Below are 24649 nucleotides of genomic sequence, written 5' to 3' on the forward strand. Positions count from 1 at the left end.
GGACAGAGAGTAGAAAGTTCTTGGGAGGGAGAAAGCCTGGCTTAAAGAGGGGCAGTGATTGACTGTTCTCTGAAGGGCCCCTCTTGGAGACTCTCTAGTGGTTTGGAGCAGGAGGCCAGCACACAGTTGGGAGAAGACAGGTGATGAGGTGGCAGGCAGGTCATGCCTGTCTTCAAGGACTAGATCTGGTTGAGTGTGGACATGAGGTGATGAGATGCTGTCTCGGGAACTTTTCTGGAATGTATTCCTCTTTCTTAGGCTCAGCGGGTAGCAGAGTGGAGACACCATAGTCAGTTTGATATTACCTGGCTTCTCGGAGCTTTTTAGTCTTGTTTTCAGGGGAAAGAAGCCTTGGGTTAGAAAGTTAGAGCCAGGGGCTGGAGAGATGGCTCAGTGGTTAAGAGCATTGCCTGCTCTTCCAAAGGTCCTGAGTTCAATTCCCGGCAACCACATGGTGGCTTACAACCATCTGTAATGAGGTCTGGTGCTGCAGACATGCACACAGACAAAATAGTGTATACATAATAAATAAATAAATAAATAAATAAATAAATATTTAAATAAATATTTAAAAAAAATAAAAAAAAAAAAAGAAAGTTAGAGCCACGTAGTATGATGGGATGAAACCCATTCTTGACTTCTGTCTTAGTCACTGGTCTGTTGCTGAGAAGAGATACCAAGACAGTGCAACGCTTATGAAAGAAAGTGTTTAATTGGGGGCTTGCTTAGGCTTTTGAAACCTCAAAGTTCACCCTAGTGACACACTTCCTCCAACAAGGCCACAGGTCCTAATCCTTACAGTCCTTTCAAATGGTGCCACTCCCTGGTGACTAGGGACTCAAATATCTGAGCCTGTGGAGGCCATTCTCATTCAAACCACCACACCTTCCTACTAGGTGGGACCTGGATGCCCTCAGGATATGCTAGGATAGCCAGAGCTATTGAGTATGAGAGATAAGTCTGTAAGGTGTTTAGTGAACTAACCTAATGTTTCTTTTTTTGAAAAGATAGGGAGAGAAAGTAAATGCTATTTTTTTTAATAGAAGCTTTTTAAAATTACATTTATGTGTGGTGCACACGCATGTGTTCGTGTCATGGCACATATATGGAGATCAGTGGACGATTTGTGGGAGTCTTTCTCTCCTTCTATTATGTAGGCCCCAGGATTCATACTCGGTGACCAGGCATCCTGGCAACATTATTCGTTACCCTTTGAGCCATTTCACTGGCCCTAAATGTGCTTTTTAAAATCATCTTTTAAATTTTCATTATAGGATTAATCACAACGAAAGATTGGAGTTCCTGGGAGATGCTGTCGTTGAGTTTCTGACCAGGTAAGTAGGTCTTTCCCCACGCAGCCCCCCCCCCCCCCCCCAGAAATTACATTTGCTAAGTTGCATGCTTACTATGTTACCTCCTTTGTAATTAGCAAGCAAAGCACTGGGACACTGTGTATTTTCTCTTCTGAAGAGCTTAAAAGCCGCATGTCTGTGGCTCTTGCCCTGACAACTGCTCTTGCTGCTGCTGTAATGAGTGGATTACAGGATGAAAGGCCGGTGTCCCTGTCCTGTCAAGCATGTGTTAAAGTTGCTTACAGCCACAGGATTCCAGCCGCTCCTCAACTGGTGCTACAGAGCTTTTATTCCTCTGGAAAGGGAGGGATGATATTTTAAAATGTCATTTCATCTTCCAGGATTTGCCTTTGATCCTGTTCTGTCTTTCTAATCTTGAGGGAAGTAAAGCTTACAAGTAATTTTAATGACTGGGTGTGTGTGAGCCAGGGTGTGAATGTGTCTGTGTGTGTGACCTGCACAAGAGTGTTCCAAGGCTCTTCTAAGGTTTTTGATTGGTGGTAGGGACCGGAAAGTGCATTTTCTCTCTCCCTGCTCCTGATCTTTCTTTTAGGGAGGTGACACAGCCTTCCTGCAACTGTCTTGAACTGTCTTATTCTCTAGGTCAGTGGTTTTCTGAAGAAAGGCACAAAGAGAGGGAGCCAGTTCCTATTACTCCAAGACTAATGAGCGTCGCTATCCTGCTGGGCAGCAGGTCTGATGAGCTGGTGTGCCATAGACAGAGCAGCTGCACTGTGTGACCCCACTCCTGGCCATAGTGTCACTGCTCTGCTCTTGGTGGCTGTGATTTTGGGCACTGCACCACTACATTGCCATTCAGGGCTTCCCAGGATTGTCTTCAGGGTCCACTCATAATCCCACTGGATTTTCAGATGTTTGCTCCATTAGTCACAGTGTGACAGATTGTATCTTTATCAAATTTCAGGGAAATTCTTTTTTTGGTTTTGGAGCTGTGATCTTACTCTCTATCCCTGACTGGCTTACAATTCACCATATACACCAGGCTGGCTTTGAACATGTGAATCTCTTGTCTCTAGAGTGCTAGGATTACAGATATGTGTGCTACATCTGCCTCCAGGGAACTCTTAACAAAAGTGTATGGATATATGAGTAAATGTTGCTGTTTGGGGTTTAGTGCCTTTGTAAATAATCTATTCAAGGTTTCAAGGTTACCTCAGTGCAACTACTAACTGCTGCAGACCCGGCGTCACCTCTGTTGCCGAGCCACAGACTGTTTTGTGATACACGTTTGCATGCTAGATTATGTTCTTTTTTTTTTTTTTTTCCCACCAGTGTCCACCTGTACTATTTGTTTCCTAGTCTGGAAGAAGGCGGTTTGGCAACCTATCGGACGGCCATCGTTCAGAACCAGCACCTGGCCATGCTTGCGAAGGTAGTGTGACCCACCTGAAGCCTTTGCCTGGCCTGACATTCTCGGCCACAGAATCCTGCAGTGGGCCGAATCCTACTTGGGGAGTATATTGGGGAATCATACTTTATGGACCAGACCATGGTGGGGGTTTGCCTGTTTGTTCTGGTCTGTTCCCTTTGTGGATTTCACCAGCAGCTAATGAACTCCACAGTGAGGTAACTTGAAAACAGATGAGGAAGAAACTGACAGATGTACGTGAACAGGCTCAGCAGTTGGAGGAAAGTAACATGGGAGGAATGCAAAAGCAATTATTGTATATTTTATAGAATATTTCTGTGTTACATTTGTTATTAATTTTTGTAAATAGGCAGAATTAAAGTTCTGAACTAAATTCTTCAGATAGTTCACATCCATAAGGGATACTTTTTACAGCTTTAAGAATCTCCAAAATCATAAATCCCATTAGTTAAGATTTAGGATTTAGGCTTTCTGCTTGCTTCGTTGACTTAGCTGAGTGACTGCCAGAACCTCTACTTAATTCAGACTTGTGCTAAGATTTTACACTTTTGGTTTGATCTGGCGTTTCCCTTTCCAAGTGATGTCTTACAGCAGCGCATGCCAATAGGAACATGGATGCTTTGGCTGTCCCATGAGGGTTCTGTCCATCTCTTTTCTTACATCCTGGGTGGCGGTGGATGAGTTGTTCTCTCCCATTTATAGTTTGCGCCATGCATGCTGGCTGTGAGAATTAAATGAGATTATGAGTTTGCATGAATCTGTTTGAAGTGGCTTTCGTGGTCCTTGTTCATAGAAATCACACAAACGTCAATAAATTTGTAGCATCTAGTTACTTTTCACATCGTTTCTCATTGTTCTTAAGATAAATTCTCACATATTGTAGGCCTTTGCTTTTATTCAGCAAGAGAAAGCATGGAGGCTCTTAAGTCCTAGACATCAGCGTCTACTGGAAAAGCTTTTCTTTGCTTGTGCCTTAAGTAGTCTGTGTCCCCTCCTCTTTCATTTTGATATGAAGTGAGAAAGACTAGTTCTGTGATTGACTTGTTGATTCACCTTGTCAGGGTGTTAATATTAAAAGCGTAGCAAATATTAGCGTCTGGTTTTTGTGTTGGCAAGAAGGCATTATCTTACCTTGTGTAGTACCGTCGTGACAGTGTACAGGGGTAGGCTGCCAACTGCCGTCGGTGACATTTGAGAGTGTACAGCAGAATGTCTGCTGGGAAACTGTACTCAGCAAGGTAAGCCAACATGAATTTAGCAGCCTTCTAGTGAGGGATGTCCAAGGGCTGTGTAAACTGTTTTGGCGCTTACCGGATATTCATGTGATTGGGAGTATATGGTAACCAAGAGCTGTCAGCCCATCCATCCTTGTTTCTCTTCAGTTTGGGGCAGAGTGGAATTGCTCAACTATTCCCCAAACACTTAGAGGGATGACAGTGGGACGATATTACCAGCTGTAGAAATTGCCATAGCCTCCAGGCAAGTCGTTATGTAACACATTGAATCTATACAGAGCCATGAGGTTCGACTGGCTGGCCAGTTCTCCCACTGGGGACTTCTGTATGGTCTTATTTCACAAGACCCACCCTCATCGGATTCCAAGTACTGAGAATATGTGTCTACAACCAAGCCTGGCGCCTTTGCTTTGATTTCTGAAGTTGCTTGTTTCCTACGCTAATATACAGTTAACTGTAGTCTTTGTAGAAGCAGACACAAGTTAAAGGAATATTTTCTTACAAAGTTCCTCAGTCTGGAATTAGACGTTTGGTCCCTCACCACCCAACTTCCAGGTAGTGCTTGTCTCCAGCAGAAGGCCATGGCAGGCCCACCTTTTTCTAAAGCGGTGGCCCTGAAACCCTTGGGCAGCTGGCACTGCCGTGAGTCAGGCCCATCAGATCTAGTGCCCGCTCTCATTTAAGAGTTCTGCTAGCACCTACATAGAGAAACAAGGATACGAGAGCAGAGAGGATGAGAAGCTGGAAATTCTCAGTGCTCCAGAGTAATTGTTTCTAACGTAGACATGCAGCCTGCAGTCTGCTCTCAAGCAGGACTCCAGACATAGCACGCAATTGTATTTCCCAGTGAGGGTGCGGAACAGATGAAGTGTACAGATTTTAGTGTAAACTCTGGCACACTGGGATCAAGGGTTTTTTGTTTTGCTTTGTTTTTTTTAAAGGAACTTTCTGCCGTTATATTTGTAGTAGTCAAAACTGATTTGAATATATTTTATACTAAATTCTTAGCAGGGTTTCCAGTATAAGTGGATATGGGCGCTTAACATAGAGAGTGAGTATAATCTGAATGTCTGTGATCCAAAAACTGATGAGATTCCAACTGTGTTAGGTTGTTCAGTAGCTTGTGTTTTATTCCATATTATGTTTCATGCTTTTGTTTGCTGAATATTTTTAAATTTTTTTATGGAAGTTAAAACTGATTTATTACATGTTTATGTAATATTTATGACTTAGGGAGTCTATTGCTGTGAAGAGACACCATGACCATGGTAACTCTTATTTAAAAAAAAAAAAACAAAAAAACATTTAATTGGGACTGGCTTACAATTTCAAAGGTTTGTCCATTTTTGTCATGGCAGGAAGCATGGTGGGTTACAGGCAGATATGGTGCTAGAGAAGGAGCCAAGAGTTCTATGTCTGGTTCTGTAGGCAGCAGGAAGAGAATGCCACACTGGGCATGGCTTGAGCATTTGAGACCTCAAAGTCCATCCCCCTATGATAGGCTTCCTCCAACAAGGCCATAGCTCCTAATAGTGCTACTCCCTATGGGCCTATGGGGACCTTTTTTACTCATACCACCACAATTTGTATCTTTCTTCTTCTGTGAAAAATACTACTTGAATCTCAGGAATTTTTAAGGAAGAATTCATTTGTTTGGGACTAGCTTTATTTAAAGTTCTTATATTGTGTATCAGGATATGAAATGAGTCAATGTGGAAATCAAGGTAAAGGGAGAAGCCAGAGTCTGAATTAGAAGATGAAGACCCTGTCTCCAAATTGTTATCGACTCCCCAAAGGAAAGAAACCACATTATGGGAGAGGAATGGAAAGGCCGTAAAATGTAGCCCAGTTTAAAGGAAGTAGACACTAACGGATTAATATTGCTATTCCTCATCCTGGGACGCACTTTCTCTAAGGCAACACCCAAAAAGAAAATACTATTAAGTACAGACGATATTCTCAAAACAGATGATATTCTTAAACGTAATCCTGTAATTAAATGGCAGGCAGATCTCAGTGAGCCCGAGAGAGATGGGCATGGGAGCCTCCGAAAGGGGGCACGTGTGCAAAACACAGAGCTCCTGGAATTCTCACCCAGTTAGCTATTTAGAGCTGAAAGTATTTTTGAAGTCCTCACCTGTTCTGTATGGTACAGACATCATCTGCGTCATGTATTTCTGGAAGCAAAGAGGAAAAACTCTTGGCTAGACCTTCGGGTTGGGTTTGTATCTTCTGGGTGAACCCAGATGCCCATGTTCTTGTAGCAGGATCTCTTTTTAGTGTAGTCTCATACTAGGTTTGTACTTGGATTTGAAAAGTCAGATCCCTCCCAGTCATTTCTGACCCCAGATCTGCCTGTGGATTTGGGGGATCCTTCATTTGGTCAGGACTGAAGCATGTGGGTTTCTAATGAACAGTGCTGAGCACCCGATAAACTTGCAGAGGGTCACAGTGTTTACTGCCACTCCCTTCCCCATGAGAATGCAGAGTTATGTTGGCAAAACTGTCTCACTTTCTGTCATTTTGGATTTTGCAGAAACTTGAACTGGATCGATTTATGCTGTATGCCCATGGGCCGGACCTGTGTAGAGAATCAGACCTCCGGCATGCAATGGCCAATTGTTTTGAAGCATTGATAGGTAATTTCTGTTTAAAATCTGCTTCTTGCATGTGTTGAGCTTGTTGGAGAGTGCATGAATTGTAGAACTGTAGAATGAATTCAGTGTAGAAGCTTACAATAGAATTACTTGTTCCAAAGCCCACCACCTTGTGCTGTAGTTATGTCGTGTCTCCAAGAATCATTCATGCTTTCTACTCACTGTGTTCTTCGTCTGATGTCATGCTTACTATTTCCTGGATTGGAGTGAATTAGCAAGGAGATGGCTTGCTTTCTAGCTTTGACGTGCATACACATACAAGGAGACAGGAGCTAAAGTGCTAATAAGATCTCAGTTTGCTTCTGAACATGTTTTAAACTTGTTTACAAGATTTTCTGATTTCAATATCATAAAAGAAAACAAAAGCTTTTTAATTCTTAGGTCTTGGATCTGGGTAACTTCTGTTTGTTTTTGCAAAACAAGACTGATACAGGTACTTCTCACCCAGGCTTTATAACTACAGCATGTGGTACAGGGAGATGAACGGAAAATAATTAGCTGGTAATTGAAATAGACTTTACAATACAGTGCTACAGTTGATCGACAGTGTCTTGATTTTTAAGTAAACAATTAAGTACATTTTGTTTCTCAGAATCCTTTGTCTGATATGTGTCTTTGGCGAATAATCCAATCTCTGATCCTTATTGTCCCTGTCAGAGATGGAGATAGTGTCACTTCCTTAAAGGGGTCTTGAAGGAATCATTCCAGTCATGCAGCGTCCTTTTCAGAGTAGAGTTCCACATAGCTGAGCCTTCCGGCCAGTCGGCTAAGAGCTCGGACCCATCAACCTTCTGACACTTTGCTGAGCTGCCCCATGAAGGGGAAAAGAGGAATGCGGGGTAGTTAGCCTGGCACCTGCTAGTCCTGAAACCATAGCTGCTGTGGTGTCCATTTTGCTACAGCTATTGAAACTGTTAGTAATATTGATCAAAAGCCTCTGACACCTTAACATTGCACGTGGAAAGGTAGCCGTTCTTAAGACAGAGAGAAGATTTTGATTTCGAGAAAATAAGACTTTTCTACTCCAGGTTTATTTTGCTACCAAGTTAAAATGTAACTATAATGCTAACAGTTTATGATTAATGCTAAATGCATTTGTAATAATACTTTTTAGTGCTTAATTATTTCAAATTAAAAGTGTAACTTATCCTGGTTCTTATTTTCAGAAGTCTTCTTTGGTCTAAACTCTGGCTTTATCTATTTTGTTTTTCTTTCTGAGAGCCATACATATGTTTGTTGTAAAACATGCCCAATAAGAACAGAAACTGAATTGAAGTATTTTCTTTAGTATGGCTAAATATTGTCCCCTTCATAGTGTATATGCCACATGTTCACGAGACTTCATATGTAGCCTCTTCTGCTTGCACATTTTAGTGAATTAACTTTGTGTCTCCGTCTGGATTCTAGTACAAAGCATAGCTGAAAGCAGGGAGGTGTCCTTTAAACTCTTCTTACCCCTGGGCTTTCTTCTCTGACTGGTCTTGGCTTGTCTGTTTGCTTTTTGTAGAGCTGTGTAATTTTCTCTGAATATTATATTAATGCTGCCTTCCTTTTGGCTTTCACTTCCTTCCATCTAGGAGCCGTTTACTTGGAGGGCAGCCTGGAGGAAGCCAGACAGCTATTTGGACGCTTACTCTTTAATGACCCGGTATTTATACTCACTCATCTTCTTCCCTTGGCCGTATGTCAGGGCAGAAGTTTTGTTCTTTGAAAAGACTGTAGGAGAAACCTAATGCCAGCTCTCTTAGACAGTAGATGTCAGGTACATTAACCTCGGCTCACTCAGCTCCTGCAGATGTGAGAGTTCGCTGGCATTTTTTCCAGGGATTCTTCTTTCACCCAATCACCTTTCTTTGTGGTCTTTTCTAGATTAAATATGCATTACTAATACAGGGAGAGGGGCTGTGTTTCGTTGTTTCTCTTTAATTTTGCACCTTTGAACAAATCGGTACCTACCCCATGCAGGCTTAGTTAAAGATATTAGTCTGTTTGTTTGTTTTTATAAATTAGTAGACTAGAGGGCTGGAGAGATGGCTCAGTGGTTAAGAGCACCGCCTGCTCTTCCAAAGGTCCTGAGTTCAATTCCCAGCAACCACATGGTGGCTCACAACCATCTGTAATGAGATCTGTGCCCTCTTCTGGCCTGCAGGCAGAGTACTGAGAATACTGTATACATAATAAATAAATCTTTAAAAAAAAAATACTGGCTGGTCTTTAAGAGGACCTGAATTCAGTTCCCAGCACCCACATGACTGTTCACAATTGACCATAACTCCAGTGCCAGGGGATCTGGCAACCTCATCGCACATAGCATGCAAATCCCCAATGTGTANAAAAAAAAAAAAAAAAAAAAAAAAAAAAAAAAATTAGTAGACTAGAAAACAAATATTTATTTTAGACAGGAGTTTCTGGTGGATCTATGAATAAATCATCTAGGAGAACGTTCTAAAACAATTATAATTATTGAAGACTCTGAATAGTCTGTTGCTAGTGTTTTAGGCTGTTGATATTGCAGAGATGCCTGTTACTCTTGCTTGTGCTGCAGCATCCTCAATGGTTTCTGTGCCCAAACCAGTCACACTAACACTGAAAGGGACAGGCAGCTCTGTATTCCCCATGGCAGTGTCGTCATAATTGTGGAGGAGGAAGAACACAGGATGTCAGGGTGGTCAGTCCTCAGGAGACCGCGCCTTACCTTCTGTCGGGTGTCATCACTGCAGTACTTGGTGAAGTTACAAGTCAATACATTTAAAAATGTGACCTCCATGTTACGTCCAAGAATTTGTTTGCCTAGATATGTGATGACTTTTATATTTGTGTATTTGCTTGTGATAGAATTATCTGCAGGTGGTCCATAGTCCTCATTTTATCCTACATACATAAGTAACTGTGTGTCTCGATTTGAGTCTATAGCTGATAGCATACATTTTAAGACTTTTTCTCAAATTTTAAAATATAGTTCTGATCTTTATTTTGTGTTGGCAATTTCAGCAACCTTTTCACACCTTTCTCAGTGTTTCCTTCACCTCTGTTTATCCCTGCTCCTTTGTCCTGGCTTAACCTGCACCCACTCCCACGCTCCTTCCTGGCATGTTTGTATCTTGTGTTCTTAATTGGATCTGCTTGTGTTTAGACTTTTTTCCCCTTTAAACTGCTCTGTCCCATTTGTCTACTTAGTGAGCTTATCTTGTATTCCCTGTGCCTAGTGCAATGCTGACCTGCCCAGCATTTAATATTTGTTAAAAGGGTGGAATGAAGACGTGTATAAATGGAAAAGCAGAGCCCGAACCTTATCTTACAAACGGAGCAGCTGAGGTTCAGAACGCATTTTGGTGTCTGTTGTAAAACTGAACACAGCCCAGTAATACATAACTTTGGGCTTCAGAGTTTTCATGTATACAAGCTTGGACCTTTTAACTTGATTGACATTTCCAAATTGGCTTGAATCTACTAGTTATTGAATAGCTGAAACATTGTTGTGTGCGTGCGTGTGTGTGTGTGAGTGTGTGAGTGTGTGAGTGTGAGTGCGTGCATGCATGTGTAATGGTATGAAAATGTAATCAGCCATCCACAGCCAGGAAAGAACTACAGACAGCTGATGCAGGTTAATGAACTCTGTGTAGCTAAGGGCGTCCGTGTTAGCAAGGAGAGAAGCATCCGAGAGAAGCATCCGTTAAGGCCAGGGCTTGTGCTGAATACTGAAGTTCTTGGTTGGCTGCCATGCATGAGACCAAATTAAGAGAAAGTTTAGTTTGAAATGGTGTGCTCTGGTGAGAAGGTGGTTTAGCAACCTAGTGTCCCCAGTAGTTGGTATTCGGGGTGTTGGGTCCAGCGGGGCAGGTGAGAGGGCAGTGTTGTCCAGGAGGAAGGCCCTGCAGAGAGGTCCTGCTGCTGGGTGAGAAGGGAGCCTTGTGTGCTGCTGGCTCCCCTGCTGGCAGTGTCTGTGCTCTCCTTGCAGCCCTTTCAGTAGCAGAGCTGTCTTGTGTGTCCGCCCTCAGCTGACTTTTACTTTCTGCAGCAGTGTTTGCTTTTCGTTTGTGAGGCCGCGCAGGCTTGCCCCGTGAGTTTGCCTGCGGAAGCTTGGGTTGGTTACCTTCCAGCAGTGGAAGGTACTACATGGCCTTCCCCACCTTCATCCGCCTTTTCCCTTTGTACATCTGGCCCCAGCATCTGACCCTGCCCTTTGCCCAGCACTCTGGAAGTGGGAAAAGGTATCTCTTCAGATGGTGTCTGGGCAGCCTGGTGGGGTCTTCCAGAGACTCGCCACTTTCCCATATTTAGTATTGGCCCCGTTACCTTTACTCTCAAACATGTTTTGATTTTATTTTTATCTTTAAATCAGAAAGCTTAGAATCTGTCCTGCCCCTAAGCTCTTTTCTCCATGTCTCCATTCAGTTTTAAAATGTCATCACTGTTGGCTCAAGTGAGTCCCGGACTGTTTCACTCAAATTGTCCTGCATTCTTCTGAGGCCCCTCAGCCCTCCTTGCCTCGGTCTTTTGTCGTGGCAAGTGTTGCTGTGTGAGTGACAGGCCTTTCTAGTTTAAGATATTTGATTCCTCATCTATGCAAACATAACATAGACGGTTTGGGTAGGGTTTTGTTGTTTAGACTGGACTCACTATGTAGCCCTAGGAGAGTAGCTCACTCTGTAAACCTGGTGGCCTCAGACTCACAGAGATCCAGTTACCTCTCCCTCCTGAGTCCTGGGATTAAAGATGGGCACCACATGCCCAGATCTGATGTTTTAAAGCAGGTTCTACCTCTTTTAGTTCCTTTTTGCCCACGCTTTAAGCCACTCCTTAGACATTTTCTTTCAGTGCCTGTATATGGCTGGCTCTCGTTCTTCCCTCTGCTGGTTTGCTAGATTTTTTATCTTCTTCAAGTCATCTTTGAAGATTTTTCTAACAGCCCCAGGCAGAGTGATGCGGCTTTCCCTCTGGTGCCCACTTCCTCCCATCATGGTGTAATAGCCTGATATTCTTCACGAAGCCTATCTCAACTGCATCCATTTCTTTTCATCTGAGATTTTAATCGGGGAAAGTGGCAGCTGTGGCATAGTTTAAAATGATTTTTCACTATTAAGGGACCTACTGTAGGTACCTAAGCTCTGTTATTTACCTTTGTTCTTCCTCATTAGGCCCCTTGGAGGACAGAGTTGTGCCCTGTTTATCTCAGTAACCTAATACATGAGAGGTATTTAATATCAATATGCTGTGTTAATGACCCAGTCAATCTTGAACCTTTTCTAGAAGCATGCCATAGACCTAGAGCTAATTCAAAGTATTGCTGGGACCCCGGTCTGGATCTTTCCAGTGCATTCTGTCTGACACTGTACTGGGATAAGTAAAAGGAAACGGTTGTGAGTGAACTGTGTAGGTGTAAGATGGCATGATTTACACCAAGATGGGTGGCCATGGACATCTAAGGAGAAATCGCAAGTAGTGTGTGTGTGTGTGTGTGTGTGTGTGTGTGTGTGTGTGTGTGTTAAAGAGAAAACCATGAAGCAGCAAGGAGAAAAAGAATCAGAATGTACGTAATCTCAAGTTCTGGAGAAATTGGGAGTGGCTGGAGGAGAACGCTGACTTATCAATGCTGTTGATACACTGGTATTGATAGTACCGTTGCCTTTTACCAGCCCTGGTCTAGTGTTCTCACTGCGTTAGATAGTTGAGATAGCAGGGAACACTTGGAACTAGGTACTGGGATTATCTTTGCTTACACCTGAGAAAACAGAAGCTGGGAGAGCATAAGTTACCCCCATGGAACCAGGATTACATCTAGGTGCCCACCAGAACCGCAGCTCAGAACTACACCTAGGTGCCCACCAGAATGGCAGCTCTTCCTGACACCACACTCGCTAGCTGAGGGTTAAAAAGGAGGAGTTCCTGTACTTCTGGAGTGCATGCGAGGTAAAAGACGCCCTGCAGGCATTCGAAATTATGACTTAGACGACAGGTCACTGTAGCGGAATAAAATAATCCAAATCGAAGCTGGAGCGAAGATCTGTAGAAACAGTGACATGCTCCAGAGGAGACAGGCAGGCCAGAGGCTGATGTGGAAACGTTTGTTTTGTTGAGGAGAGAGAACGAGACATTGCGGGAACCCCGGCAAGTGTGAGGAGGGGGCGACCATCAGTATGATTCACTCTGGGCAGAAGAGGAGAGGTGGCGGATTTAGTTAACAGTCGTCCTGTCGTGTGCCTTTAGAGAAGTTTGCTATTGAAGCCCCATCCTGAAACAGTCTGAATTGGTGTTTTGTTAAGAAGAGTTGTTCAGAAACACAGGCTTTTCTCACTCCACCACCCTGTGTGTCACAGCGGACCCCAAACTTCCCCTACTTTACTTCAGAAAAATGCTTCTTTGCAGGCTGTTTTTCTCATTTGTTTGAAAAAGGCTAACGTCAAGGCCTGAGAGATCTAGGTGGAGGCTCCTCAACCTGAAGGAAAAACCCTTCAGTCCCAAGGAAACTGTAATTGTAACTGCTCCTGGATTTAGCTCGGCCAATGAGCTAGTATAACAGCATTTTCCATAAAGTTTATTTATTATCAGATTTCAAGCAAACATTCGTGTGAGCCATGAGGGCTCATGAACTAGACATGGGGAATCCCGCTTTCTCTGCATCAAGCTCACGGCCATGAAGCCATGTAAAAGAGGTGTGAGGCGAGTCTCACAAAAGCTGCAGCAGACACCCAGGCCTGGGGCGTGCGGGTGGAAAAGCATGAATAAAACAGTAGTTTAATCCAGCGTGTTAGGTTCAGCAAGTGTGGAACCGAATTTTCCAAGGCGCTTTTCCTCCCCAGCTGAATAGGCTAATTAGAGTCACTACCGGCAGCTGGAGTGGTGAGTACACACTTAAATAGTTCTCCAGCACCACTGAATCTGCGGTGAGTGAGTCCGCATCTGAAATGGCTCCGTATTTCAAACAATGACATTTTATTTAGTACTCTAGAGTGTGTTAAATGACTCCCTTGAGCACTGAAGACATCTTTCCATTTTCCAGGACCTACGAGAAGTCTGGCTCCATTATCCTCTCCACCCACTCCAAGTGAGTATGGCCTTCTTGTCTATGCGAGCCTGAGACCTCCATGGCTTTCCCTTCCTTCTTTCCCTGTCCTTACCCTTTGATTCTCTTCCCTGGAATTAGGACTCAGTGTTTGGTGTCAGAATAGGAAATCTTGGGAAATAAATTGTAAAATGTACCCAGGAGTTGTGTTCCTCAGGAGACAGGAAGGAAGTGCTGCTGGGGATGGGAGGGTTAGCCCTGCCCCTACAGATGCCACGTGTACTGTTAACTCTTGCATGCCTGTGCCTGCTATTGTAGGGAAAATGATGTTAGAGGTGATTTTAGGCACAGTTAAAAAGTAGAACAACTACTCAATTAATATTGCTAAGTTATATTTGGGCCTTAGAAGTCGATTCAGGTGGTATCACTGCACATTAAAAATATAGTATCTTATGATAGCTTTTCTGCTCAGGATTTAGGAATTTGAAAGATGCACACAGTGACATGCTTTTCCTCAGTTTGCTTTCAAAGTTTCTATTCTCTGCTTTTCTTGTTGCAGTTTAGGATCTGTGTATACGTAGTTCACCTAGTCACACATCTTCTGTGTGAATATGTATTTAACATAAATAATACTTATAGTGGTCACATGTCATGGGAGGTCTTATAATTAGTAAATGGCAACTCAGAGTGCTTTAAGAATATTCTATTAAAAATATAAGGTTGTGTTGACCGAGCTGTCCAGTCCTGCAGCCATTAAGTCCCAAAGAATCACACAGAGGTCTACATTAATCATAAACTGATTGGCCCAGTAGCAGGCTTATTATTAACTAATTCTTACAACTTACATTAGCCCATAATTCTTGTCTGAGTTAGCTATGTTGCTTGGTACCTTTTTCGGCAGACCAGTCACATCTTGCTTCCTCTGCGGCTGGGTCACAACTCCAGACTGTGCTTCCCTCTTCCAAGCATTCTCATTGTCCCACCTCTGCTTCCTGCCTGACTACTGGCCAATCAGCATATTATTAAAAATAATACAAGTAACAGGATAAAAGACCACTGTCCCATAGCAAGGTTGCCCTACATTGTTGAAAATGTCAGTTTTACTTCTTATATTTTCTCCTTGCCAGTTGTTCAAGGCTCATTGTTACATGGAGGAATAATAATACCCTGGAACCTGAGTTCAGTTTTAATGATGCTCATTTGCCCAAGCAGTTTGGTCTCTAGTGGATGCACAGTCATCCAGTTACTCTAAAATCAGACTCTTAAGGGGCAGTTTGTAGGCAGCAGTGTCCCTTCACCTGCAAACACGTCAGAAAGGCAGCTTCCCAGGACCCATCCAGGCGTGGAAGATAAGCTACTCCAGGGTGGGGCTGAGCCATCTGCCTTTAACAAGCCCTGCAAGTGGCTTCATGAGAACTCTTGCTTCTTGGCCTTCTGGCTAGGTCAAGTGGAGTTTGAGAATCATTGCTCCCTGGCACATACTTCGCCCTCCTCCCTGCACACACACACACACACACACACACATCTGGATGGCAGCTGTTCTTCAGCTTGCGTCTTCCTTAGAGAGTTAGTCTAATACCAGGGATTTTGAACTATCTGTGTACAGAACTTGGCCTTGAAATTTGAATGAAGATTGGAAAATATTATTTGAGCCTTCTTTAAATATTAGGTCTGTTTGCTATTCTAAGAGATGAGGAAGAGGCTTTCACTTTTTATTTGGCATTTCAGAAATTTCTGCCCATGGGAGATGGAATTTTACAGAACAGTGTCTTGGAATTGATAATTACTCTTGTAACAAAACCTACATGTGATTTTTAATTTATTTCTATTTTTCTGTAGCTACAAGAGCCAAATACAGATCGACAACTTATTGAAACTTCTCCAGTTCTGCAGAAACTTACAGAGTTTGAAGAGGCAATTGGAGTAATTTTTACTCACGTTCGGCTTCTGGCAAGGGCGTTCACACTGAGAACTGTGGGATTCAACCACCTGACCCTGTGAGTTAAGAGCACTCCTGTGGCCCCTCTTGACCATGTGGAGGAGGGAGTCCCATGCCCTGTCCTTCAGAGGAGAGAAGGCAGGCACACTGCAGGAGAGTCATGTGGCAAGACAGACTGCAGCCTGACAGTGGCGCGGACCAGGGTTGTGCTCTAATCCCAAGCCTCTGGTCCTGTCCACAGACATCTTGATGTTTTCATGAAGTTAGGAGTAAAACCTTTGTCCATATGGAAACACGTATTACATATTATCAGCTTTGCAGACCACGTGGTTTAGCTGTCATCACTTGCCAGAATACCTTGAAACAGCCATGGGCTGAAGAAGTAGGTGTGGCTGCTTTCTAGTAAAACTTTCAAACAAGTTGTGGCTGGGTGTGGCTTTCCAGCTCCTACTTTAGATAATTGATTTGTTGTGACTATTGAAATTAACAATAAATTTAATTTTAATTTTGCTAGAGATTAAAGCCCTGGGTTCAGTACTCAGCATAGAAAAAAAAAAAAAGAAAAGAAAGAAAAGAAAAAAGTAAATACCAAGATTGGACATGTTAGTGCATATGCAGGGTTATATAATGTAATATTTTCCCTTCTCTTGAGTGGTAAATTCCCAACTCTCTTTAAACTGTAAAATTAAAGACTCATAGATTCTGTAAACATTTGTAAAATTCCAGATTTGAATAAACAACATACATATTTAATAGCTTTAGAAAAAAATATGTTTTCTATATTTTACTGTATTTTTCAGTTGATTCTACTCTGCTTTTGCCCAGGTGCTGTTTACTAATCTTAATTTAAGTAGTCATTTAATTCTTAAAGTATTCACTTTCGGGCTGGACAGATTGCCGTAGTAGTTAAGGTGTTACTGCTCTTTTGGAGGGCCTGAGCTTGGTTCCTAGCATCCATGTCAGGATGTCAGGTGCTCTCAACCATTGGTAACTGTGGCTCCCGATGATCTAACATCCTCTTCCTGTCTTATGTGCACATACCTATACAGAAACATGTAAACTCACTACACATGTGTGATTAAAAGAAAAGTTATATTTTTAAAAAAAATAGCTATTTTCTAACTTTTTCCTCAGTTGAGGGGGTTAGGACAATATATTTAATTTTATGCTTTAAAACCAAATGAACCCACTTTAATTTTTAAGTTGTAAGCTTAAAAGTTACTTTTTTTTTTTAATCCAATGCTGATTGGTTTACTTAAAATGATGTCTCATTTTCCAGAGGCCACAACCAGAGGATGGAATTTCTAGGTGACTCCATAATGCAGCTGGTAGCCACAGAGTACTTGTTCATTCATTTTCCTGATCATCACGAAGGACACCTAACAGTGAGTTTGTCCTCAGTCACTCCCTCTCATAACTGTAGGAATAGAGGGCAAGAAATGGGAGGCCCAGATACACGCTTGCTTAGCCTGTGACTTATCGTTCATCCTGGGGGGAATAAAGGATAGAATAGACAGTGGAATAAATTACAGATACTGTGCCATAGAAGTTATGTGCGTGTATATGTGTGTGCGCGCGCACACACACACAGAGTGAGTGTAACTTGATACAAGGTAGAACGTCAGGCATTACAGAGGCACAGGGCAGTCATTGGATTTACATGGCCAGGAAAAGATTCTCCTAGTTACAGAGCACAGGGAAGGCCTCGTGGGTATGGTGGTGTTGGCCCTTCAAAGGTTGTGAGTTCGGTGAGAGTCCCTGCAGTGGCTTCCCTCACACCGAGTCCAGAGAAACAAAGGCATGCATGGAAAAAAGCGGACTGAGAGGCAGAGGGACTGCTGTGGCTCTGTGGCAGCATTGCAGGAGAAGCACAGAGTCAAGGTTAGAGTCATAGACAGAACAAATGGTCACCGTCCCTTTCACTTGGTTCATTTAATTAAACTCTATTAGCTTTTGTTTGCCGCACACAGTTTTTGCTGTGAAGTATATTTATTTGTCAGTAATATGCCTAGAATGGTGGGAAAGGCCTGTCCGGCAGTCACTGATCTCGGAGGCAAGCTCTGGGAGCCCCTTGAGAACTGGGCATTGGGAAAGCTGCGGCTCTCTTAGGAGGGAAACAGCTGTGCACCATCCCTTCTGTAGTGTAGCCCCTACCGTGCTAAAGCTAGCAGCAATTCTTCCATACTTTCCAAACTGCTATGTGTGGTTTTCTCTGGATAGACTTTAATCTTAGCTCTGCAACCGTGAACCCTGTCGATGGTCTATGTGAGACCTAAGCACCGCTGACTTTCCGTGGCATTTCCCAGTCAGTACTCACTGAGTGCAGTGCTTCTGGCATGCGCCGTGGTGAGCGCTCAGGAATCAATAGTACCGCTTTAGTCTTCAGTGAATAGCTTGATTGCCGTTTTAAAATTAACTGCTTTTAGAAAGACAAGAGTTTCTTTCTTTAGTTGATAATTGAATTCTTTAGAAAATATTAACCTTTTTTGAGAGCTAGTGTCTCACATCGCACTTACGAAAATAATAAATTGTGTGTTCATTCTTCTCCATTAGAAAAGAAACTTCATAGATGTCAAAAGTATCTTGTTTGTCAGGGAAATAGCCAAACCATACCAAATAAGTTGAAGTGACTGTGTGTGGTTGAAATGTGCATCCTCTTCCCTCTGGTGTTGGGTTCTAGGATCTGCTGGGGACGGATCTTTCCTCAGAGTAGACAGTGAACTGCATTGCAGGGAGACCTGAGTCCTGCTGTAAGCCAATTAGCAAACCCAGGGCTGTGCTGCAGATTCAGGCTCCTTCCCCCAGTCACTTCAAAGCTAGGAGAGTCTGAGTTATGTATGGTCTCTATTGCTATGAAGAGACACCATGACTACAGCAACTCTTATAAAGGAAAACATTTAACTGGGGTGGCTTACAGTTCAGAGGTTCAGCCCATCATCGTCCTGAGGAGACATGGCAGCATGCAGGCAGACATGGTGCTGGAGAGTTATCTGGAGTTCTACATCTTTACAGGCAACAGGAAGTGGACTGAGACACTGGGCGCTATCTTGAGTATAAGAGACCTCAAAGCCTGCCCCTACAGTGACACACTTCCTCCACCAAGACCACACCTACTTCAACAAGACCACACCTCCCATTCGTGCCACCCCCCTTTGGGGGCCATTTTCTTTCAAACCACCACAGAGTGTAGTTGATTGTCATTTTGTTAAATTGAGTTTTGTTCTATAGTTCAGGCTCATGAGTTCAAACTCATGGCAATTTTCTTGACTTAGCCTCCCAAATGCTGGCATTATGGGTGTGGTCCCACACCCTGCTCCAGAAGTAGCTTTGTACAAAATGGGATTGTTAGCTTTGCTGTCTTCAAATTAGAGAGTTTTTATTAGAGTGGCGTTAGTAAATGATAAAATTATGTTATGGTGGTTGAATAAAGTATTGTTTCAGAAAGCTTTGGGAGAAGTGAATAGCACCTGCAGATCTGAGGGGAAGGCAGAGATGACCTGTCATAAGCACATTTAAACATCGACGTGATTGCTCCCGCCTTAAACAGCATCTCCATTGGCTTCTGTCATGCTGTATTCAGGATTTCTCTGTACCTCTTTTCGTTGCTGCTGCGTCTTTGTCTCCTTTGCATGCTCAGCTTCTTCTTTACAGCTAGTAAATACGTCAGCATCTAAGAGGGCACTGTGAGACCATGTCTCCTAATATATTGTCGCTCAGGCCTGTTCCGTGTGTGTCAGCAGTTTCACCTTGCTGGCAGAAAACTCACAACTGATCTCTTCAGGCTTACTTCAGGAACTGTCCTGAGCTCCAGTTCCTGGTCGGTGCTAAGATGGAATATATTATTCTTCCACCTCAGTCTTCTTGATGTTTCCTGAGCAATGGGTTAATCATAACATCAGCTATCCAGTACTGTGTGTCAGAAACATAGAAGTCATCACTGTCCTCTCTTTATTTTGCCTCCTCCCAAGTCCTAACTGTTACTCCATATTTTGGAACGTGTCTTTCTTTTACCTGATCTCCATCTCCCCATGGCTTCCCACCAGTCCTGACCACCTGGGTCACCGAAGTGAGTTCCTCATAGCTATCAAAACGTTACAGGAAGACCCAGTTAGAACAATAACATTTATAAAATTACAAGGGATGGGACTCTTAAGGTTCTACTCATATGAAGTTCAAGGTAGTAAGACATCATTCTATAAGAGGAGTGGGTTCCCCGAGTCCCCGGATTTCCTCCAGACTATCTGCTACTCTTTGAGAAGCTTGCCTTGTTATTTTTGGGCACTTCTGTACTCTGCCTCAGGGATGGGCAATTTAAAGCTGAATCTTTCAAGGGGCCCAGATCTCAGAATGGCTGGAAGTCATTTTTCTTCTCTCAGTTTGTACCCCAATGCAATCCATTTGATGTGTTTCAGCCAGAAGAGTCCTTTCACAGCAGCTCTCCTGTGAGGACATCAGCCAGCCATTTATCCTCAGCTTGCTAGCAACAAAACTGTCCCATTCTCGGTTGTCAGACCTCCCCGCTTCCTTCGATTTCCGCTCCGTAGGTGACCTCATCCTGTCTGTCCTGTGGTTCTGAAAACATCTGTATGTCACTTCCTAATTTATGTCTAAAGCCTTTCTCTCCTCCTCAAAAGAGACTCATAGCTGTGGAATATAGTGATACTCAAATATCTAGATATATATATAAACATGCTAACCTCTAATTGAATTTCTAACAGGTTCCTCAACTAATGTGTCTAAAGAAAACAGTTTTTACCCTCAGTACCGCTTCTCTCTCATGCCAATATGAATTATCCCTTTATTTCAGCTACCAAAAGCCTTGAGCCATCCTTATCTTGGTCTCATTTTCCACCTCCCCGACATGAGCATACCTGTTGACTTCTTAGTCACTTGTGCATCTGAGCACAGCCCCACTGTTAATGCTACTCCAGCCTCTCTCTGCTACTCCAGCCTCTCCCTGCTACTCCAGCTACTCTCTGCCTGGCCCTTTCCTCTCCACTCTGTCTTCAGTACAGTCTGTAGAGAATCTTTTTCTCAGTTTTGGAAACTGAACCCCAAGGTTTGTACATTATTAGGCAGGTGCTCTTACTGCTGAGCTGCACCCTAGACAGAGTATTCTGAAAGTGTGGCCAGGCAACAAGACCAGTCTCCTTTGCACCAGACTTTGCATTCTTTCCACCTTGAAGATAAAGGAAGATGCTGTTCAGTTTCCTCCTGGCTGCTTGACATTGGCCTGCATACGAGAGCGGGGCTTTGCCTGTGCTATCCATGACAGTCCCCTCTGGGTAGTCCATGTAGCCAAATTCCTCATCCCCTTAGCGCTCTCTGTTCAGTTATCTCATGAATAAAGCCCTCTTTAGCCTACTCTGCTTAAGCAGTCAGCCTTGCTCTTATACCAACTTCCCTCCCTTAGACTGGAATCTCACCTCTACTCCCTAGGACAAGGTATGTCTGGCAATAATTCTCTCTCATCAGAGTATAAACTGAAAATGTTTTGTCTTTGTCATTCTGAGTTTTGGTTCATTCGGAAATTCCTATTATGTAGGTACACAAAAAAATAGTCTTTGAATGAATGATGGTCACAGCCCACATTAATGTTCTTTGATTCCTGTGTGGACAGTGGCCCGAGAGCCAGCAGGACCGTCAGTGGCCTTGCCTACCTCTTCAGCCTGTCTCACATGCTCTGTCCATTCTGCACTGGCTTGCTTTGCCCAGGCCTTTTCTACCATCGCCTTTGTGCAAGCTGTCCCTCTGCTTGGAAACCATCTGATAGCAGTTCATTATTCTGCCTGATAGTCCCTCACTAGGCAGTTCTGACCTGACTTCTGGGAGTAGCAGAAACTTCCCTGACCCCCCCCCCCCCCAAGTCTAAATTCTGCGTTCCTTTTTATTCAAGCACTATTTCAGCTTGCCTACTCTACTGGACCAGAAGTTCTATAAGAACTTGCTTTATTTTCTCTCTAGCCCAGCAGTACTTAGCATGTGTTGGGTTCTCAGTACAGGCTTGGAGAAGCAGTGAAAGAGGGACAGTGTGCAGAAGGGGAAGCCGTAAAGGGCTGAGGAAGTGGCTCTGCAGAGAAACGGTGTGTCACTTCACGAGTCGAGTAATGAACTGGAAACCGACTTTTAAATGTGTGTGCAAGTTACTGAGATCACACTAGAAGGGCAGCGGTTGATTCCTCCTTGTGATTAAAAGCACGGGGTGGCAATAAATCGCATTGGAAAGTCAGTTGGGTATACACTTGTTTTACAAAGAATACAGACAACAGGGCAAATGTAGTTGTCTTCCTAGTTTTGCAGGTTGTTGAGGACAAGTTGCTCTGTGAGTGAGAACTGAAAGGGCCTGCTCAGGAAGGACGGAGATCATATACAGTTAATATACATTAAGCCTTAGCTAAGTCGAGTTTGAATTGGGACCTCTGGGGAAGATGTTCTGTCTATACACTCAGGTATTTGTTCATTAGGGTAAGCCTGCCTGGTAAGGTCAGCGTGAATAGGTACCACAAAGAAACCCTCACTCAAGCCAGAATGTCTGTCCTACATCATTTGCAAATTTGAAGACGCGTGTCCTTCCTACTTCACCTCTGGTTCTGCTGCTGAGCTGACAGGGGCTGCTCATTCCATGCCTGCTGTGTGCCAGGCACTGTGTCCTGTGGGGAATGAACGCACAAGCAAGATGAACTTGGGGAATCATCTGGCTTAGATTTAGAGATGCCAGGCAGGACAATAGAGAGAGCGGGGTTACAGCGTGAGAAGTGCAATATCTCCTGTCCTGCTGTCTCCTCACAGCATAAATCATCCAGGCAGGCAGGTACTCTGTCCCACAGAGCTCTGAGAAGGTGGAGCCCCCAGCCTCCCGACAGGATTTCTCTACCTCTGACGTAATTTTGCTCCTCGTGTTTGACATACGTTCTGCCAGCTGTCATTCGTACGCCTTTGCTGTAGTTACCATGGGAAATGGAGACCATCTAGCCACCACTCTGGGTGTGAAAGACCCGTGTGGCACATCACTGTCATTGTAGGCGGACACTTTGCTTTCACTCCACTGTCTCCTATCAAAGCCCTCAATACTAGGTCCCAGTCTGCTTGCTGTACACTAGGTGGCCCTCTTGGGTAGCTTATGTCCCAGGCTATGGCTTCCTCCTAGAACCAGGATTGACTAGGGAGGTTAAGGAAGAATATCAATCTTCATGTTTTAAACCAGGAAATCTTGTTCTTATGGAAATCAAAGTTTAAAGTAAGTGTGGGAGACTTCTGTGCTGAGATTGTAGGGATATCCTGAATTCTCATAACCAGAATCTGAGATTTAGAATGTTTACTGGCCCTTGACACTGAGGGATGAGCAGTCCCTTTGTCGGGTTTACCGAGGCCTTAGCTGTACTCCTCTTTATTGTTGCTGCTTTCAACTTAAATTTTGAGGAGGGCTAATTAAAAAAAAAATGTTGGTAGGAATAGTAAGTATTTGATAGAGGCGAGGATCTTGAAGGCAGTAAGGAAGTGGGTATCCAGAAGATTCTGTATTAAAATAAAGTCTACAGGAATTTCCCTATTACTGAAGAGCAAGCAAATCTTACCTAATGCTGCTGCTGCTGCTGTAGATAGCACCTAGATTTTTACTAGAACTAAACTAGTAATCGTGGTGTCCGCACCTTGCCTTGCACAACACCGTTGGGCTCCTTACCCTCTGAAGGGACATGTAGACTCTCTCCGTCTTCTGCCAGCCTTGCCCGTATCAGTTCTTCCTCACGGGCTCTGATTTTTATGCTAGTTTCGTCAGTGGTCACCTTGCTGTGTCATGCTCCCTACTTTTGCCACTGTGGTTCATTTTCCTGAAAATCCCTTGCCAGCCATTTTCCCATCAGCTACCTCAGTTCTATGTTCATCAGAATCCATGTGAACTTTCTTTTCAAGAGACAAGCATGCCAAGCTCAGAGTTCAGAATTCTGATTCCTCAGTATTCGGGAGAAATGTGGATACCAATACCGGAGAAGCATCTTAGACCTCAGTATTGAAGTTGGGTAGAATGCTCTGTGTGCTCGCATCTCTGTAACCATGGTGATTGTTGTGGCTAATCTGTGTGGCTTTCTTAGGAGCGGGTCCAGCTGTTGATCCTGCTGGATCTTCAGCTTTCACGGCAGACCTGGTGAACAGTCAGCCTCTGCTGCTGCCATGCTGACCTTAGAACCTCCCAGGTTTTGCCAGTGGTGTTGAGCCTTGCTGTAACCATGATTTGCCCAAAGAGCAGATTTATTCTGAAGTTGAATTCACCTGAGGACAAAGATAGAAATTGCCACTTTAACGAACCTCCATTTGTTCATGCTTAGAGAGTCAAGTCTTAGTACCTCATTTTACTTCATGTTCCAACGTAAATGGACTACAAAAATAAGGTTCCCCTTTCCTCATTGGCTACTGGTCCATATTCTGAGTTTTTAGCACAGACTTAACAGATCTCACTTCTTGCTACCTCGTTATTTTAAGACCTGCCAGCGCTTGTTTTAAAGCAAAGCTGAAAGCATTCCCTGTTTTCATCCACAATTGCTCACTTTCTCTGTCAGGCAGCATCACTACACAGACTGAAGGAAAATCAGTGACACTGGACGGTGGCAGCTGGGCCTGAGAGCTGGTGTCTTAGGGTTTCTGTCGCTGTGAAGAGGCACCACAATCACGGCAACTCCTGTAAAGGAAAACATTTTGTTAGAGCTGGCTTACAGTTTCAGTGGGTTAGTTCATTGTCATCACCAGTGAGGAGCATGGCAGCCTGCAGGCTGACGTGGTGCTGGAGAAGGAGCCTAGAGCTCTACGTCCTGATCTGCAGGCCCAGGAGACTGGGTCACTAGGCCTGGCTTGAGCATATGAGACCTCAAAGCTCACCCCCGCCTCTGAAGTGACTTCTTCCAACAAGGCCACACCTACTCCAACGAGACCACACCTCCTAGTAGTAACCCTATGGGCCATTCCTATTCAAGCCACTGCATCCAGTGACATGCCATCACATGTGTGTGCTCTTGTTCACATGGGGACCATTGGTCCTGGAGCATGGACACAGCATTTACACAGCCTGTGGAGTTTCCCT

General features: G+C 43.7%; 1 protein-coding gene across 3 annotated transcripts in view; it reads left to right on the forward strand.

Moving 5' to 3' along the window:
* Drosha (drosha ribonuclease III) overlaps positions 1-24649 on the forward strand; it is a 107478-nt gene that overhangs the window by 72755 nt on the left and 10074 nt on the right. For all 3 annotated transcript variants that reach the window (XM_050139033.1, XM_050139032.1, XM_050139034.1), the window contains exons 23-29: positions 1275-1334; positions 2646-2745; positions 6514-6616; positions 8212-8282; positions 13635-13679; positions 15477-15634; positions 16856-16961. In XM_050139033.1, the coding sequence (XP_049994990.1) occupies positions 1275-1334; positions 2646-2745; positions 6514-6616; positions 8212-8282; positions 13635-13679; positions 15477-15634; positions 16856-16961 (643 nt within the window). The remainder of the gene's footprint in view (positions 1-1274; positions 1335-2645; positions 2746-6513; positions 6617-8211; positions 8283-13634; positions 13680-15476; positions 15635-16855; positions 16962-24649) is intronic.

This window comes from Alexandromys fortis, unplaced genomic scaffold (genome assembly GCF_014885135.2).
Source record: "Alexandromys fortis isolate MF-2015 unplaced genomic scaffold, M_Fortis_MF-2015_v1.1 scaffold_37, whole genome shotgun sequence".
Taxonomy (NCBI): Eukaryota; Metazoa; Chordata; class Mammalia; order Rodentia; family Cricetidae; genus Alexandromys; species Alexandromys fortis.